A 19,855-nucleotide genomic window follows, 5' to 3' on the forward strand; every position below is an offset into this window, starting at 1 on the left:
TTGACAGAGGACAACAGGAGGAGTGGTGGTGTTGACAGAGGACAACAGGAGGAGCGGTGGTGTTGACAGAGGACAACAGGGACAGTGGTGGTGTTGACAGAGGACAACAGGAGGAGCGGTGGTGTTGACAGAGGACAACAGGAGGAGTGGTGGTGTTGACAGAGGACAACAGGAGGAGTGGTGGTGTTGACAGAGGACAACAGGGACAGTGGTGGTGTTGACAGAGGACAACAGGGACAGTGGTGGTGTTGACAGAGGACAACAGGGACAGTGGTGGTGTTGACAGAGGACAACAGGAGGAGTGGTGGTGTTGACAGAGGACAACAGGAGGAGTGGTGGTGTTGACAGAGGACAACAGGAGGAGTGGTGGTGTTGACAGAGGACAACAGGGACAGTGGTGGTGTTGACAGAGGACAACAGGGACAGTGGTGGTGTTGACAGAGGACAACAGGAGGAGTGGTGGTGTTGACAGAGGACAACAGGGACAGTGGTGGTGTTGACAGAGGACAACAGGGACAGTGGTGGTGTTGACAGAGGACAACAGGGACAGTGGTGGTGTTGACAGAGGACAACAGGGACAGTGGTGGTGTTGACAGAGGACAACAGGGACAGTGGTGGTGTTGACAGAGGACAACAGGGACAGTGGTGGTGTTGACAGAGGACAACAGGGACAGTGGTGGTGTTGACAGAGGACAACAGGGACAGTGGTGGTGTTGACAGAGGACAACAGGGACAGTGGTGGTGTTGACAGAGGACAACAGGGACAACAGGACCGCTAGCTTACTAGCAGAAGCACTTAGATAAGAGGTAAGACCGCTGAAACTTAACAAGTTCTACTAAAGTGAAATGTCCCTTTAACACAGCATACGCTGCACAAAACACACTATCTCACGATCTAGAAAACCAGCCTGGATTATTTTGAAACGGGGCGATGTTTACCGCGGTACAGCGCACAAACCAAAGGATGTAGAAATTAACTGTTTCGTCCCTATTGTACTATAAATAGTGCCTGTCAAATGAGCCACTGTTGTCTTCATAGCTATAATATAGAATATACGATGGGTCCGCAAACATCGTGAAAATGGTCAATAACGCTGGCGCCAGGGAGTAAAGATGGAAAAACAGCGTGGCAGTCAATGAGATAAGCACATGCCAGCAGCAATAACATGATATTGCGTGCAGTCACCCACAACCGATTTTATATCCCCGATTTAACATTGCACAGCGATATACTCGATGCGTAATGCTGTTTTTATCTTTTAGATAACGCCAAGCTAGCTTTCAACGCAACAAAGTTCAAGTTTCAAGTTTCTTTAATAGTTGTCATACAGAAGTACAGAATACTTTTATACAAAATGCTTCTTACTGTTACGCTCCAGAGACTGTGCAAGACAAGATAAGTATGAAATAAAATAACATAGTATAGCATGTAAATTAGAAGTAAAAAAAATGAGGTCAGTGTTCAGTATAGACATATGTACAATGTTCGATGCAGAATAGACGTAACTGAGTTACCATATAATATACAATATACTATGCAGTGTACTAATATACAATACTATATAGTGCAAGGCAGAAATGGGATGAGGTGCAATTTAGGTACAATTTACAGTAGGTGTACGAGTTGTAGTGCAAATCCTTTATCAATAAATATAAAGTGTGTTCGTGTGATCTAAAGTGTGGAGAGTGGGTGCTGCAGTGTGTTGTTTGTTTAAGTGAGTGTGTGCGTGTGGGTGTGTGTGCTGTGTGCATTTGATGGTTGTTGCATAGTGTTTATTGTTGTTGCCGTACGCCCTCATGCTCTACAGCTGACCAGTGTCATCTTCCTGCAACAACTCACGCCTCGCAGGATTTCAGAGCAAGATTTGTTTCAGTGGCACAAACAGCAAGATCATTGAATTGTCAGCTTGTAGGATATAACCTTTACTTGCACATGTGTTTCTAAATAATTTTCCCGGTTCGCAAACATTTCTTTTCAGTCGCAAATGCGAGTGAAAGGCTTGCATTGTCGAGCCCTGTGTGTGTGTGTGTGTGTGTGTGTGTGTGTGTGTGTGTGTGTGTGTGTGTGTGTGTGTGTGTGTGTGTGTGTGTCTCACCATCTGCTGGATGCGGTGGAAGCTCTTGCCATGGAAGCTGAAGGCCTGTTCAAACAGCACCTTGTCCTCCACTGACCACTCCTCAGGGAAGGGGGTGAAGTTAGCCAGGTCTGCCAGAGCTCGCTCCACGTCGTGCTTATGCCACAATAACATGCCCAGAGACTGGAGGGGTGGATGCCGGGATGGAGAGAGAGGAGGGGGAGGCATAGAGGTGTGGAGGGAAATGGAGAGAGGGATAAAGGGGAAGAGAGAGGAAGAAGACAGACAGAGAGACAGATGAGGGAGGGAGGAAATAAAGGAGATGTGATGGAGATGGAAAATGGAGAGAGAATTAAATATGGATGTGAGATAATATATTATAACAAATAATCAATGTACCATTTTTCCCTTAGTGTATGGTTTATGTTTGCATTATACTGTGTCCATTCAATTCCTTGAGGAAGAATACATCAACAGGTCCATACCTGTTCCATATTGTAACCATGCTTCTCTTTGGCCATCAGGATGTACTCATCCACTAGGAGAGATAAAAAGAGGGAGACAGAGGGGTAGAGAGAGGGGAAGGGCAGACGGAGTATGGAGAATGAAATTAGAGAGGGAGAGAGAAAGAGTGAAAAGGAGAGCATGAGCATGAGAGAGGGGAGAGAGTGAGGAGAAAGAGGAGAGGAGAGCAAAGGTATGGGAGGTTGAGTAGAGAAAAGAGAAAGTTTCATTGCTATTCTCCAACCAGCATCCAGCAATATATTCAAGGTCACAATGTTAAACTGATAACACTGTAGAAAGTGTGTGCACAAGCGTGTTTGTATTCCAAGCTCTCTGTGTGTATACCCACAAGTGTATGTCTGTGTTTTGCATGTACGTGTCTTCATATTTGTGTGTTTTTCTGTTCTGGATGTGTGTGTGCGTGTGCGTGTGCGCGTGCGCGTGTGTGTGCGCGCGTGCTAGTCCCTAGGAGTCAAACATTTCAGGGGGCTGATATTTGGTAATCCTGAGACGTACTCCTGATCTGGCTGTGAGCTACCTGAAGATGACAGGCCTGAGACGTACTCATGATCTGGCTGTGAGCTACCTGAAGATGACAGGCCTGACTCATGATCTGGCTGTGAGCTACCTGAAGATGACAGGCCTGACTCCTGATCTGGCTGTGAGCTACCTGAAGATGACAGGCCTGACTCATGATCTGGCTGTGAGCTACCTGAAGATGACAGGCCTGACTCATGATCTGGCTGTGAGCTACCTGAAGATGACAGGCCTGACTCATGATCTGGCTGTGAGCGACCTGAAGATGACAGGCCTGACTCATGATCTGGCTGTGAGCGACCTGAAGATGACAGGCCTGACTCATGATCTGGCTGTGAGCTACCTGAAGATGACAGGCCTGACTCCTGATCTGGCTGTGAGCTGCCTGAAGATGACAGGCCTGACTCATGATCTGGCTGTGAGCGACCTGAAGACGACAGGCCTGACTCATGATCTGGCTGTGAGCGACCTGAAGATGACAGGCCTGACTCATGATCTGGCTGTGAGCGACCTGAAGATGACAGGCCTGACTCATGATCTGGCTGTGAGCTACCTGAAGACGACAGGCCTGACTCATGATCTGGCTGTGAGCGACCTGAAGATGACAGGCCTGACTCATGATCTGGCTGTGAGCTACCTGAAGATGACAGGCCTGACTCATGATCTGGCTGTGAGCTGCCTGAAGATGACAGGCCTGACTCATGATCTGGCTGTGAGCTACCTGAAGATGACAGGCCTGAGACGTACTCATGATCTGGCTGTGAGCTACCTGAAGATGACAGGCCTGACTCATGATCTGGCTGTGAGCTACCTGAAGATGACAGGCCTGACTCATGATCTGGCTGTGAGCTACCTGAAGATGACAGGCCTGACTCATGATCTGGCTGTGAGCTACCTGAAGATGACAGGCCTGACTCATGATCTGGCTGTGAGCTACCTGAAGATGACAGGCCTGACTCATGATCTGGCTGTGAGCTACCTGAAGATGACAGGCCTGACTCATGATCTGGCTGTGAGCGACCTGAAGATGACAGGCCTGACTCATGATCTGGCTGTGAGCGACCTGAAGATGACAGGCCTGACTCATGATCTGGCTGTGAGCGACCTGAAGATGACAGGCCTGACTCATGATCTGGCTGTGAGCTACCTGAAGATGACAGGCCTGACTCATGATCTGGCTGTGAGCCACCTGAAGATGACAGGCCTGAGACGTACTCATGATCTGGCTGTGAGCTACCTGAAGATGACAGGCCTGACTCATGATCTGGCTGTGAGCGACCTGAAGACGACAGGCCTGACTCATGATCTGGCTGTGAGCCACCTGAAGACGACAGGCCTGACTCATGATCTGGCTGTGAGCCACCTGAAGATGACAGGCCTGACTCATGATCTGGCTGTGAGCGACCTGAAGACGACAGGCCTGACTCATGATCTGGCTGTGAGCGACCTGAAGACGACAGGCCTGACTCATGATCTGGCTGTGAGCGACCTGAAGATGACAGGCCTGAGAGAAACAACATCCATGTCAGCTGCTAGTCGTGTTCATAAACACCTAAATATCATCATCATACCTGGAACAGCTTGGGCTCCAAGTGTATTTCCTGTCAGCTACTGGTATTAACCCTTTCACTGCCGCACTACCAAAACGGTTAACCCTTTCACTGCGACAATAGACAGATGGTTAACCCTTTCACTGCCACACGACAGAAGGTTGTGAGCGGAAGTAAACTTGGGTCCATGTAGAACGCTTACGTTGTCAAGTTTGAAATGGTCTATAGCACACGTGTCAAACTCAAGGCCCGCCTGGCGTCGTCAGCTGGCCGCCGGACTGCATTCACTTATCAATTCATTTGGGCTCGCTGCCTCTCCTGGCTGCCATTCAACTGGCCTGTGATACAAATCAAACGCACCACCGTCTCACTGCTCGGCAATACAAACGTCTCGTCTTTTCTAGCAAACGCACAGAGCGTTTTCTGCAGCTGTGTTTGTGGAAAAAGCCTAACTCTGCTGTTGTGGGCCATTGGAGGAGGACCCAGTATTTAGCCTTCAGCTGTAATTTTTGTTTCTATTTACTTTCACTTTTTAACAGTTTGAGTGCCGGCCATTAACATGGGAAACATGGTTAAATGCCAGGACCCACTTCAATGATAGCGTTGTGAACGCATAATCTCTGTCTTATATTATGGCTATGCGTCTAATCTGCCTGTTGCTTATCAATGACTTGTTTGCAGTCAACATTGTCGAAACGGATTATTTTATTATTATAATCGGTTCATTTTCGTTTTATAGCATTTTGAAAAGCCCTCGTTTTTCAGGAAAATATATAGATTCCGTGATAAAAGGCATTTACTGGAATATTCTAGCATACACAAAAACGTTGTAATTTTTCTGCCTATTTATGAATCGTTTTCAAATAAACACTAGATTATCGATAGTATATGTGTACTTATACACGCTATAGAGGCGAGCTGATCCTCATCAGCGATCACAGCCACACACACACACGCATAGGGCAAACGCTTATATCTCTGTGAAAACAGCTCTGATTATCCTGGTAAGACTGGTAAAATAAATTCCTTACCAGAGATCAGAGTGTTATCCAAAAAGATTATTCCAATTCCTGATCGCCATTCCAAATATCGATCACGCTTATTGATTACAGTGTTGGTACTGTAAATACATAATCCACACGTTTTCCGGGCCGGCGAGCACAATCGATCCTTCAGTTGGCTTGAGGGAAAAGTAAAATGAGCAAACTGGCCACCCCCCCTTCAGCAGTGTAAAGTAATGGGGTGCAGTTACACAGGGAGAGACGATAGGGGGCGGTATCTTCCCAATTGAGCTCAGAGAGACTCTGCAGCACTAACCCGAGGCTCGATTGATGAAATATGAATTCAAATCGCCAATAAAAAAATAAACGACAACCAAACGCTATATAGCGTCGGGGACACTCAAAAATCGGCATGAACTAACGACAAAACGCGTCCGTGGCACTCAATGTGTTAAAAGTTACGTCAGTCCGTCCGTTTTCACTCCACCCTGGTATTATTTGGTTGCATTCAATTTTACTTTAATCAAGTGAATTATTGCTAATTCATATTATTCATCAAAGCCTTGTAAATGATTGGTTTTGTGTAAAATAAGTTAAAGCTTATCTGGGTGAGAGATGCTGTATGTTTTGTGTGTTGCATGCGTGTATGTATGTGTTCCACTTAGTACTCAATGTCCAGGACCAGTTTAATCTAGAATTGCTAATCTGACACTCTTGTGGGTGAATAATTAATTGAAACCTAATAGGCATTATTAGCTTGCAAATTCATCATTATTTAAATTAATATCACATATTATCTACTCTGAAGTCAAAGCCATGGAAATAATTGGTTTTACGAGAGACCAGTGAAAGCAGAGTTGAGAGATGTTTTATGTGTGTGTGTGTGCGTGTGTATTATACTTTGTGCTCCAATAGTATTTTTTTTTTATTAAGAACGGAGGTTCGAACGTTCGTTTGAAAAACCCTGACGAAGTTCGAATCCCAAAAACAGGCTTCAGAGACCACAATGGTCCGATACCGCCACCTAATGCCATGCGGCCGCTATTGCACTCCATTTGAAACAATGTGGTTTGTTTTCCTGGCCGAGCTGCAGCGTGCAGGCGTGGTCTAAACACTCCAGCAAGACAAGCGCTTATAGGGATGGTATCGATGAGGGGTTTTTATCCACTTTTTGATAAACAGCCGGATTCGATACCAGTGTCTCTGCGGTGGTAGACAGACCAGCGTTTCCGTTAGCCGGTAATTACCGGTATTTGACCGGCAAAATCTGTTGAAGTCCGACATATTTACTCTCTCCGGTCTTAATGTCCGGTGAAAATAATTCCCTGAGTGTTACATCCCAATGTATATATTCCCCAGTGTGTGTCTCCATGTGTGTGTGTTCTCCATTTTGTTTCCTCCCTCCAGCCATTGTTCCCTTCCCCATTGGTCCCTGCCAGGCTAATCCTTCCATTATTGCAACACAGCAGTGATTGGTGGATGGCCTTCCAGACTCCAACACTCAATCCACACCCCCCAATCATGGATCACCCCACACCTGTTAAAACATGGCTTCTCACTTCAGTCTTTCTCTCTCTCTGGCATGAGGCTAGGCATGTTGTGTTTTTGGTAAACCTGTAACTTTGACAGCATTGCATTTCGTTTATTGGCCTTTGGTGCTTAGTAGTAATTTCCTTGTGTGTGTATGGCCACAGAGAGAGCATTGTTAAGTTATAGTTTGTTTTTGTATATATTCTGCTTTTGTTTCTGTATAATTAATGTGTTTTTCTCTCTTTCTCAGGAAGCACAGATGGGGTGAGCTGCCATTTCCTTTGGACATTGTTTTCTCCTGTTTTGGTTAGGTAAGAGTAGTTTAGGTAATGTAATCTCTTTTACCATAGATTAGATTGTGTTTATTTGGAGTATAGTGGTGTTTGTTTGTTGTTTTGGCCTGGGCTCACCCCTGAGCTACATGTGCTTCCTTTGCATCTTTCAATAAATATCATGGTTGTTTACAAACGTGGTCCATCTTTTCTGTCAACCAACTGTTATGTTACAGCCCTTTACCCTTAGACTCACAGGGGTCGTAACACTGAGTCTAAGCACAATTTGATTATTTGAATTGTATTAAAATAGGCTAAAATTAAATAGCCTATGCGATGAACGAAACGATCATTACATTTGTTTCCTCGTTGCTTCTAATAATGACAACGACGTCGTCAGCGAGAGCTTAGTGCTGGGTGTGCAAACTTTTGTGAAGCTGCAGAGCCAGAGCACTATCAGCACAATGCAGTATTCCAGCAGTACTCCAATTCAGCCATTTTCAGCCAATGTTGGGTGGGGGGCGCTGCTGTGCGGTTCCCAGAAAAGAGCCAATAACACTGAATCAGCTGCTCTGCAGCGCCATACTCTTTGCAAATAAGTCGTTGCGAGGTGGAGAGAGTCGTCACGCAAACCACGATAATGTTGCCGTCTCTCTGCTTTCTCAGTTCTTCGCTTGATATAATTAATACAAATGTCCAATATAACGGAATTAGTTAGCTCATAAAAATGTGATTATAACAGACTGCTGTTTAGTGTCGGACCGACTGCCCACATACGCGGTCTATTTTATTTCAAGTCAGCAGCAGCACGGAGTATCGAGGGACTTATTTTATTTGGAATATATTAATGACTGTATACGTGAAGTTGAACATTATGATATGTGTGACGTGTCTGATACAACGAGGTGAAGCGATGTCGACTCGAGATTCATTTGGGGGTGCGTGTGACAGAGCTGCTGCAGCGGGAGCCTGCGGGGCGGGAGCTTGATGCTGGTAGCGTATCGCACTAACTTGAGAGGCGAGAGATAGTAATTTGATTCTGCAAATCAATTTCTCATTCTTCGCTTGATGTAATTAATACACATGTCCAATTATAACGGAATTCGTTAGCTCATAAAAATGTGATTATAATAGACTGCTGTTTAAAACTCTGACCGGAATATCTCGAATATGTCCGGTGATAGAAATCTTGCAGGACACCCAGACCGGCACGAATATGTTCTAACGGAAACGCTGAGACAGACGCTTAGTCCGCTGCCCCCCCCCCCCCCCCCCCCCCCCCCCGTTAATTTCTTTGGTGGATAACGTTGGACACACGATCGTGACCAGTATTTGGAATGGCGATCAGATAATTGGATTATTCTTTTTGCAGTACATCATAGACAAGGTAAGGACTATATGTTGTCAATCTTGCATTGATCCGGAAATGTTTTCCCCGCGATCGCAGCATGTGTCTGTGGTGTGTGTGTGGGCCGTGTCCCGTTGGTTGCGATCAAAGCACGGAGGGCCGGCTTTTCCTCCCGCCCTTTCATGCATTGATGATGAAACATAATACAGATAATATAGATGTGATTTCAAAACAGTAGCGTGTACAGGCGAGAAATTACAACGTTTTTAGTGAATTGCACGTATTGCTGCATAGCGTCGTTTCCTGGGATTACACAGAATCACTCTAGAACTATACTCATATTCACCACGGTATAAAACGGAAATGTATGGATGAAAAATGTTTCTGTTTTTTTGCATGTTGACCGGAAGAAACTCAGACAATCGACGTTATTAGATCCATACCTATAATATTTAATATAGTTTTAGCACTACAAACACCGGCATCTACCCCCATTGCATTACAGCGCTGGCACAAACGGCCATACGCCCACAGCGACCTCTGGCGTCCAATGTGTTAATTAATTTAATCATTGTTTTTTTTTTTTTTACATGCGGTTAAACATCATTGAATTAGGGGGCTTTCTCACTGCCATTCGGGGTCGAATCAGCTCCGCTCCGTCCTCGCTCCGTCCTTGGGTGCGAACTCCCCCCCCCCCCTCTCCCCCCTCTAGTTTGTGTACACACTGCAGTCTTGGTGCGCTCCGGGTTTTGTTTACGGTTTTGCGTTTTGAGAGTAAGCTTGCCGTAGGCGATGATGTCACGCTCGAACGTCAACACAGGAAGAGTTTAACATACGGTGGTGGAAACTGGATGCTGATATAAAGAAACAAATAACCAATAAATATGAAGTTATATTTGAACCTCTGTTGTCAAGCCTCGTCAATATAACCCACCCCCTTTTCTCACGAATGGAAGTCGTGGAGTCCGCTTTGAGCGTTTTCCAGGGTTAACGCTAACGCTAAGCTAACGCTAGTTTTCAAGCAAGCATGAAAGCATTACAGTAAGCTCCCACGGCCCCCGCTCCCACTGGCACGCACCCGAGACCACCTATTCCAGCGGTCCAGGTTTGGAGCGAATCAGCGTCCTCGGGGACACGGGGGAGCGTTCTCAGTAGGACGACCACACCCTATTTGGGTGCGATCAGGCTGCGATTCGACCCCGAATGGTTAGGGAGAAAGCCCCCTTAAAAGCAACACACATCCCTAATGAAAGGCACATAAAAACATGCACAGTCTTCATCAGAGACTATTCACAACGCGCACCAAACCGAAAGTCCTGTCGGTACGAATGTGTACCGCTACACCCATACTGTAAACCGTTTCAACAGAGACCCCCCACACAAACACCCATACTGTAAACCGTTTCAACAGAGACCCCCCACACAAACACCCATACTGTAAACCGTTTCAACAGAGACCCCCCACACAAACACCCATACTGTAAACCGTTTCAACAGAGACCCCCCACACAAACACCCATACTGTAAACCGTTTCAACAGAGACCCCCCACACAAACACCCATACTGTAAACCGTTTCAACAGAGACCCCCCACACAAACCTTAGGAGACTAGAGTGGGAACAGGCTTCATTCACCCCCAATGATTTAACCAACTGTGGCGATTCTCTCTTTACCATAGAAATCAAGGTAGATATTGTACCGTGTCTGTACTACTTACATATGGCATCAAGGTAGATATTGGACCGTGTGTGTACTACTTACATATAGCATCAAGGTAGATATTGTACCGTGTGTGTACTACTTAAACATGGCATCAAGGTAGATATTGGACCGTGTCTGTACTACTTACATATGGCATCAAGGTAGATATTGTACCGTGTGTGTACTACTTACATATAGCATCAAGGTAGATATTGTACCGTGTCTGTACTACTTACATATGGCATCAAGGTAGATATTGTACTGTGTGTGTACTACTTACATCTAGCATCAAGGTAGATATTGGACCGTGTGTGTACTACTTACATATAGCATCAAGGTAGATATTGTACCGTGTGTGTACTACTTACATATAGCATCAAGGTAGATATTGTACCGTGTCTGTACTACTTACATATAGCATCAAGGTAGATATTGGACCGTGTGTGTACTACTTACATATAGCATCAAGGTAGATATTGGACCGTGTGTGTACTACTTACATATAGCATCAAGGTAGATATTGTACCGTGTGTGTACTACTTACATATAGCATCAAGGTAGATATTGTACCGTGTGTGTACTACTTACATATAGCATCAAGGTAGATATTGTACCGTGTGTGTACTACTTACACATAGCATCAAGGTAGATATTGTACCGTGTGTGTACTTACACATAGCATCAAGGTAGATATTGTACCGTGTGTGTACTTACATATAGCATCAAGGTAGATATTGTACCGTGTGTGTACTACTCACATATAGCATCAAGGTAGATATTGGACCGTGTGTGTACTACTCACATATAGCATCAAGGTAGATATTGGACCGTGTGTGTACTACTCACATATAGCATCAAGGTAGATATTGGACCGTGTGTGTACTTACACATAGCATCAAGGTAGATATTGGACCGTGTGTGTACTACTTACATATAGCATCAAGGTAGATATTGTACCGTGTGTGTACTACTTACATATAGCATCAAGGTAGATATTGGACCGTGTGTGTACTACTCACATATAGCATCAAGGTAGATATTGGACCGTGTGTGTACTTACACATAGCATCAAGGTCAGGGGAGGAAATTAGGCCACTTTACTCGCCAAATGCGAGTATTTTTTAGGTTTGGCGAGTGATTCATGAAGACCACTCGCCAGTCTGGCGACTAGTAAACAAAACAAAAAAAAACATTCTGCAATCACGGTCACTGGCAAACGGTGCACGTCTTCTGAGTGCTCGCTCTAGTTGACAGTGTCACGAGAGCACTGCACAAGACCCGCGGACATATAGAATGTTTAATAAAAGTTCCCGCAGTACTGGCCAACCCGCGGCGGACATATATAATGTTGAATAAAAGTCCCGCGGTACTAGCCATCAGTCAAGGGAGCACTCGCAAACGGATAACGTTAAACACAGCAGAAGATGGAAAACAGACAGACTGACCAACGGGGAACTACACCCAATCCTAGTACAACCCTCGAGTATAAGGCAAGGACACATTTAAATCACAGAGGTGTATGTTAGTCTATTTGAACAGTATACAGTAGTTAGCTTCTAGTTAGCGTTTTAGCTATATAGCTGCTTGCTAGCTAACGTTAGCCCTGTGTGTGTGTGTGCTCAAAGCAGCCAGCCCCATGTTAGCTAGGTGTATTTGTTATGACTATAATGTTTCCAAAAACGCACCGGACTACGACGTAAGGTTACATGTTTTATTGCATGCTCAACCAGTGCACAACAACACACCAACCGAACTGACGATACCACAACACTGACTGTATTTCACAGCCCTGCCCCTGTCGTCCAGCCCACCGTGCCGCCTTAAAGGCACAGTGAACACCGTTGTGATGCCTACCCAGATGCATACACAACATTGACGCGGCTTGACAACCGAGGTTCAAAGTTAACTTGATTGATTGATTGATTGAAAACTTTATTAACAGATTGCAGAATGGGTACAATACAGTACGGCTCAATTCTCAATACACACAATTGTTAAGGGGATGCAGACCAGAGAAAGACTTTAGTCTGGTTTACATCAGGGTCCCCCATTTTCAATTCATCATAACATATGACATACACGACATACAGATAGACAGTACTGCTACATCTATACATTTCACATCTATCTATACACTTCACAACATACTTCAGGTTTTTTCTTTCACTGCCCAACCCAGTCCAACCCAGCATCTTTCACTGCCCAGTTCAGCCCAACCCAGCATCTTTCACTGCCCAGTTCAGCCCAACCCAGTCCAGAATAGATCCCTCTTTCATGTTAATATGTTTTATGCTAATATTGTGAAGAGTAGAGACACTGTTATTAATGTTTTATGTTAATAAATATTTTAAATAGTAGAGACACGGTGTGATTATTACTAAAGATTGAAAATCAATTTAGACGAAGACATACAAAGAAGTAATTATCACAATTAGCAATTTTTTTTGGCTGGTAAAAAATCAGTTTGGCTGGTAAAAAAAATCAGCTACTCGCCAGTTGGCTGGTAAGCCAAAAAGTTAGTTTCCTCCCCTGATCAAGGTAGATATTGGACCGTGTGTGTACTACTTACATATAGCATCAAGGTAGATATTGGACCGTGTGTGTACTACTTACATATGGCATCAAGGTAGATATTGGACCGTGTGTGTACTACTTACACATGGCATCAAGGTAGATATTGGACCGTGTCTGTACTTAAACATGGCATCAAGGTAGATATTGGACCGTGTCTGTACTTACACATGGGGTCAGAGATGTGGATGTGGGGGCACCAGACCAGCATGCTCCTCTGGTCCTCATTGTAACGGCAAGGGGCTGAACTGTCTGCTAACACAACACACACAAAGACCTCCATTACACAGTAGTACATCCATAGTATTCCAAGTCTTTCAGCCCAAGTCCAGTGTATGGATGTATATTGTACTTTCTCTCATCTCCATTTTTGAAGATGCACGTCACACACATATTTACATTTGCAGCTTAGTTCCAACACAGGTACACACACACACACACACACACACGCGCACATACTGAGAAACAAATACACTCATGCACATGGTCAAAATACTATGTCTCTACTGTTTGGCAAAAAGTTATCAACAGAACATCAATAACTAGAAGAGTGTGCTCAGTAGAGCCGAGTAGAGCTGAGTAGAGCACTCAGTAAAGAGCTGAGTAGAGCCGAGTAGAGCCGAGTAGAGCCGAGTAGAGCACTCAGTAAAGAGCTGAGTAGAGCCGAGTAGAGCACTCAGTAAAGAGCTGAGTAGAGCCGAGTAGAGCACTCAGTAAAGAGCTGAGTAGAGCCGAGTAGAGCAGAGTAGAGCAGAGTAGAGCACTCAGTAAAGAGCTGAGTAGAGCCGAGTAGAGCAGAGTAGAGCTGAGTAGAGCACTCAGTAAAGAGCTGAGTAGAGCCGAGTAGAGCAGAGTAGAGCTGAGTAGAGCTGAGTAGAGCACTCAGTAAAGAGCTGAGTAGAGCCGAGTAGAGCGCTCAGTAAAGAGCTGAGTAGAGCAGAGCAGAGCACTCAGTAAAGAGCTGAGTAGAGCCGAGTAGAGCACTCAGTAAAGAGCCGAGTAGAGCAGAGTAGAGCGCTCAGTAAAGAGCTGAGTAGAGCCGAGTAGAGCAGAGTAGAGCACTCAGTAAAGAGCTGAGTAGAGTGCTTAGTAAAGAGCTGAGTAGAGCAGAGTAGAGCGCTCAGTAAAGAGCTGAGTAGAGTGCTTAGTAGAGCAGAGTAGAGCACTCAGGAAAGAGCTGAGTAGAGTGCTTAGTAGAGCAGAGTAGAGCACTCAGGAAAGAGCTGAGTAGAGTGCTTAGTAAAGAGCTGAGTAGAGCAGAGTAGAGCGCTCAGTAAAGAGCTGAGTAGAGCAGAGTAGAGCGCTCAGGAAAGAGCTTAGTAGAGCAGAGTAGAGCGCTCAGTAAAGAGCTGAGTAGAGTGCTTAGTAGAGCAGAGTAGAGCGCTCAGTAAAGAGCTGAGTAGAGTGCTTAGTAGAGCAGAGTAGAGCGCTCAGTAGAGCACAAATCTCCACCAGAAAAATACCAGCCTGTCATCAGGAATTAGGCCACAGTGAGACATAAAAAGGTCTCAATCAGGCATCCCATAGTCTCAATAAGTGAACTATACTAGAACACGAAGGAAACCGCTCTCTAATCAGATCTCTGTGTGATCCTGTCGTTGCTAGAGGGTGGGGAGAATTTTGTGGACCAACCAACAGACCGACAGTGACCTATAGAGCTGCTGGTTGCAACTAATAAAATACTACGTTGACCAATTTAAAAAATATTCAGAATTCAGGTCCTTGGCTGTCAGGCTGTGTGCAACATTCATCCAGATCTGCCCTGTAGTTTGCAAGATTTGCTGCCCACAGAGGGATACACAACACCTGGCAGAGATCATTAATGATGTTTTCTTCCTTTGTTTTGAATCATATCATCCTTTAATGTTTATGTTTATTTAGAATCCCCATTAGCTTTTGCACTTGACAAAGGCTATTCTTCCTGGGGTCCGGCTTTAATGCTTCCTCTCTCCTACCTTCTACCAATTCGTCTTTATCTGCCACTTCCTCCATTATACCAATATTCTCTCTTTATCACCCTCTTCCTCTCCATCTCTTCTTTAACTGCGCCCCCCCCCCCCCCCCCTCTCCCCATCTCTCAGCTGGGAGGAAGTATACTTTATTTTTTTGATTTACCAATTACCGTCATGGGTTCATGCAACAGTATGCATTTTTACAATAGTGCCACTATACATACAACATAAATTACACATTTGCAGCGGCATAAGAAATGTACGATGGCAGGGCTGGATGAGAATAGACAATTCTGAATGAAGAAGCACAATTACACATTTCAAAGAAAACAAGACGCCAAAAGGACACCGAATCCAAATACTGTCAACGCTTGTTATAAATATTGCCATGTTGTCCAGTCCTACCCGCTCTACCTCTCCTCCCTTTCTCCCAACTACCTCCCTCTCCCTGATCTCAGTCTCTCCCTCATCCACGGCCTCCTTCCCTCCCTCCCCATGCACTGTTCCAGCTGTCTCCCTCACTCACTTCCTCCCACCTCATCTCGGTCCTCTCTTTTCCTCAGTTTCTTGCTAATCTCCCCATCATCCATTCCCTCCCACTATGTCACCAGTCTCTCTCTACGACACCCGCTCTGTCTCCTCTCTCTCCATCACCCGTCTCTCTCTCTCCATCACCCGTCTCTCTCTACGACACCCGCTCTGTCATCAGTCTCTCTCTCTCCATCACCCGTCTCCCTCTCTACCACGACTACCACTCTCACCGTCTCTCTCTAAGACACCCGCTCCATCACCCGTCTCTCTCTCTCCATCACCCGTCTCTCTCTACGACACCCGCTCTGTCATCAGTCTCTCTCTCTCCATCACCCGTCTCCCTCTCTACCACGACTACCACTCTCACCGTCTCTCTCTAAGACACCCGCTCTGTCTCTCTCTCTCCATCACCCGTCTCCCTCTCTACCACGACTACCACTCTCACCCGTCTCTCTCTACGACACCCGCTCTGTCTCTCTCTCTCCATCACCCGTCTCCCTCTCTACCACGACTACCACTCTCCCCCGTCTCTCTCTAAGACACCCGCTCTGTCTCCTCTCTCTCCATCACCCGTCTCCCTCTCTACCACGACTACCACTCTCACCCGTCTCTCTCTAAGACACCCGCTCTGTCTCTCTCTCTCCATCACCCGTCTCCCTCTCTACCACGACTACCACTCTCACCCGTCTCTCTCTAAGACACCCGCTCTGTCTCCTCTCTCTCCATCACCCGTCTCCCTCTCTACCACGACTACCACTCTCACCCGTCTCTCTCTAAGACACCCGCTCTGTCTCCTCTCTCTCCATCACCCGTCTCCCTCTCTACCACGAGTCCCACTCGCTGTCATCAGTCTCTCTCGCTCTACCACTTGTCTCTCTCTCTCTCTACCATGACTCCCGTCACCCGTCTCTCTCTACGACTCTCTCCATCATCTCTCTCTCTCTCTCTACCATGACTTTGTCACCCGTGTCTCTCTCTACGACTCTCTCTCTCTGTCATCCGCCCCTCTCTCTCTGTCATCCGTCTCTCTCTCTCTCTCGGTCATCCGACTCTCTCTCTCTCTCTGTCATCCGCCCCTCTCTCTCTGTCATCCGTCTCTCTCCGTCATCCGCCCCTCTCTCTGTCATCCGTCTCTCTCTCTGTCATCCGCCTCTCTCTCTCTGTCATCCGCCTCTCTCTCTCTGTCATCCGTCTCTCTCTCCGTCATCCGTCTCTCTCTCTCTCATCCGTCTCTCTCTCGGTCATCCGTCTCTCTCTCTCTCTCTGTCATCCGTCTCTCTCTCTCTCTCTCTCTGTCATCCGTCTCTCTCTCTCTCATCCGTCTCTCTCTCTCTCTCTCTGTCATCCGTCTCTCTCTCTCTCTCTCTGTCATCCGTCTCTCTCTCTCTCTCTGTCATCCGTCTCTCTCTCTCTCATCCGTCTCTCTCTCTCTCATCCGTCTCTCTCTCTCTCATCCGTCTCTCTCTCTCTCTCTCTGTCATCCGTCTCTCTCTCTCTCATCCGTCTCTCTCTCTCTCTGTCATCCGTCTCTCTCTCTCTCATCCGTCTCTCTCTCTCTCTCTGTCATCCGTCTCTCTCTCTCTCATCCGTCTCTCTCTCTCTCTCTGTCATCCGTCTCTCTCTGTCATCCGTCTCTCTCTCTCTCTCGGTCATCCGTCTCTCTCTCTCTCTCTCTCATCCGTCTCTCTCTCTCTCTCTGTCATCCGTCTCTCCCTCTCTCTCTCTCATCCGTCTCTCCCTCTCTCTCTCTCATCCGTCTCTCTCTCTCTCTCCGTCATCCGTCTCTCTCTCTCTCTCTCATCAGTCTCTCTCTCTCTCTCTGTCATCCGTCTCTCCCTCTCTCTCTCTCATCCGTCTCTCCCTCTCTCTCTCTCATCCGTCTCTCTCTCTCTCTCTGTCATCCGTCTCTCTCTCTCTCTCGGTCATCCGTCTCTCTCTCTCTCTCTCTCTCGGTCATCCGTCTCTCTCTCTCTCTCTCATCCGTCTCTCTCTCTCTCTCTCATCCGTCTCTCTCTCTCTCTCCGTCATCCGTCTCTCTCTCTGTCATCCGTCTCTCTCTCTCTCTCTGTCATCCGTCTCTCTCTCTCTCTCTGTCATCCGTCTCTCTCTCTCTCTCTGTCATCCGTCTCTCTCTCTCTCTCTCTGTCATCCGTCTCTCTCTCTCTGTCATCCGTCTCTCTCTCTCTGTCATCCGTCTCTCTCTCTCTCTCTCTGTCATCCGTCTCTCTCTCTCTGTCTGTCATCTGTCTCTCTCTCTCTCTCGGTCATCCGTCTCTCTCTCTCTCTCCGTCATCCGTCTCTCTCCCTCTCATCCGTCTCTCTCTCTCTCTCTGTCATCCGTCTCTCTCTCTCTCATCTGTCTCTCTCTCGGTCATCCGTCTCTCTCTCTCTCTCTCTCTGTCATCCGTCTCTCTCTCTCTCTCTCTCTGTCATCCGTCTCTCTCTCTGTCATCCGTCTCTCTCTCTCTCTCTGTCACCCGCCTCTCTCTCTCGGTCACCCGCCTCTCTCTCTCGGTCACCCGCCTCTCTCTACCACGACTCCTGCTCTCCGTCGCTCTCTCTATGCTGATTTTTGGAACCCAGGATTTTGTTTAATTGATTGACTGTTGTGTTCTCCAGGGGTGTGAGAGCCGTCTACACCTGGAGAAGCAACACATGGTCATCAGACACAGGACTTTGAGTTCTATGGGGGGGGGTCCATCAAAGTATGTGAGTACTTAGACCACGCTCCTTTACAGTGGAGGCCCAGAAGCAATGGGCGTGCGAGACTGGAAGAGGCGATGGTAGAGACCGAGGACGACTTCCACACTGCCTGGGAGCCATGGAGAACGGCCAGGAGCCATGAGACCCACAGAGGACGTCTCCCTTGTCCCCCCAGTAATCATTTACATTCAGTCATTTAGCTGAAACGCTTTTATCCAAAGTGACTTACAAGTTCTGTACGACAGGTCATCAGGAAGGGTACAACTCTATCAGCTGAGTAACAATGTTCATCAAAGTGTTGAGTGCTACAGTGTAGGTTATAGGGCTGTCCCCGACTAAGAATTTGGATGGTCGACTAGGATTGGCCAAAATTTGCAGTTAGTCGACTATTGGTCGACAAAAAATAAAAGAAAAAGTATATATTTTTATTTATTTTTTTGTATCATTCCATTTGGGCTGTGGGGGGTGCTTAATGTCTGAAGGAGTCGACTGAAGGCTTCTTGTCCTCTGCAAAAGCATGCAATTGGTCCACTGATGGATACATCTTGATATTTGTCTAGTATAGTGTGTTCATTAGATGGTGAAATCCTCTTTCAGTGCCTCTGTGCCTGTTTTCGTAGGCAGTTAGCCTCTGGTATGAGCGCCATTAGCGTTAGCCACGCTTCTAGGCCTCTTTTCTTTTGAAAAAAAAGATTAAAAAAATTATATATATTAACACTTTGACTGCCGGGACACGTCTTTTCACGTCTTTGCTGGCCATGCTAAAGTTGCCGGGGGACGCTGTACAGCGTCCTTATATCAATATTTTAAAAATCTGCGATCGGATTCATATTCCCCCTCCGCTGGCCTGAGATCCACCAGCAGGACCCACTGAGCTCTCTGGCGGTTCAGGAGCGCCATCTGGTGGCCGATCGGCGCAATCGCCACACAGGATATTGAATAGAGGTTGTCATGACGACCGTAGTACTTCCGGGCGCTCGCTATGGTTCATGGGACTCTGGCTCATCACGCTACACGGTGATCGATTGGCAATAACTCGATAAACAACATGATTTGGACGTATATACCATTATACAAGCTGGAGATGGACCGGGTAAAAATATATCCCATAATGATACAATTTCTACTCGACGATGATCGCCCAACGGCGCGCGGAGACTGGGGTGAGTTTTAGCGTGTAACGTTACCGTCTTAGATACTAACTGCTATTATCAACATTTGACCCACATTAGATGATTGGTATAACGCTGCCCACGGAATTATAAACGCCCCCTCGCCCATCCGGTCAACATCAGATGACGTGTAGTAACTTCTAGAAGTACGTCTAGTTGGAATTTTTTATATCGCGCTGATTGCCATCAAACTGTATTTCATCATCAATATAATGCATTTGGGGCTATATATCACGTTCTGGAGAAAGCTGCAGAAAGAGATGAAAACATACTTATACATTAGACCATACTTTACTATGAATATGTGAATGAAAAAGTTTAACGTTGCTACACAATGAACAATACATATAGGACTTTGAATGGGCCCTAATAATGGCAATGTAGCAATAGAATTTAAAAAGTTATAG

The 19,855-nt window shown here is 46.3% G+C and overlaps 1 protein-coding gene across 1 annotated transcript in view; it reads right to left on the bottom strand.

The window, feature by feature from the left end:
- The window catches only part of rcor2 (REST corepressor 2), a gene marked incomplete at its 3' end in the record, with an annotated part of 116,954 nt that overhangs the window by 40,071 nt on the left and 57,028 nt on the right, over positions 1 to 19,855 (bottom strand). Inside the window, exons 4-6 of the mRNA XM_084321376.1 lie at positions 13,259 to 13,342; positions 2,561 to 2,613; positions 2,097 to 2,258 (exon numbers count right to left, since the gene is read on the bottom strand). Of these exons, the coding sequence (XP_084177502.1) occupies positions 2,097 to 2,258; positions 2,561 to 2,613; positions 13,259 to 13,342 (299 nt within the window). The remainder of the gene's footprint in view (positions 1 to 2,096; positions 2,259 to 2,560; positions 2,614 to 13,258; positions 13,343 to 19,855) is intronic.

Source organism: Notolepis coatsorum (assembly GCF_963971535.1).
Source record: "Notolepis coatsorum genome assembly, chromosome: 1".
NCBI lineage: Eukaryota > Metazoa > Chordata > Actinopteri > Aulopiformes > Paralepididae > Notolepis > Notolepis coatsorum.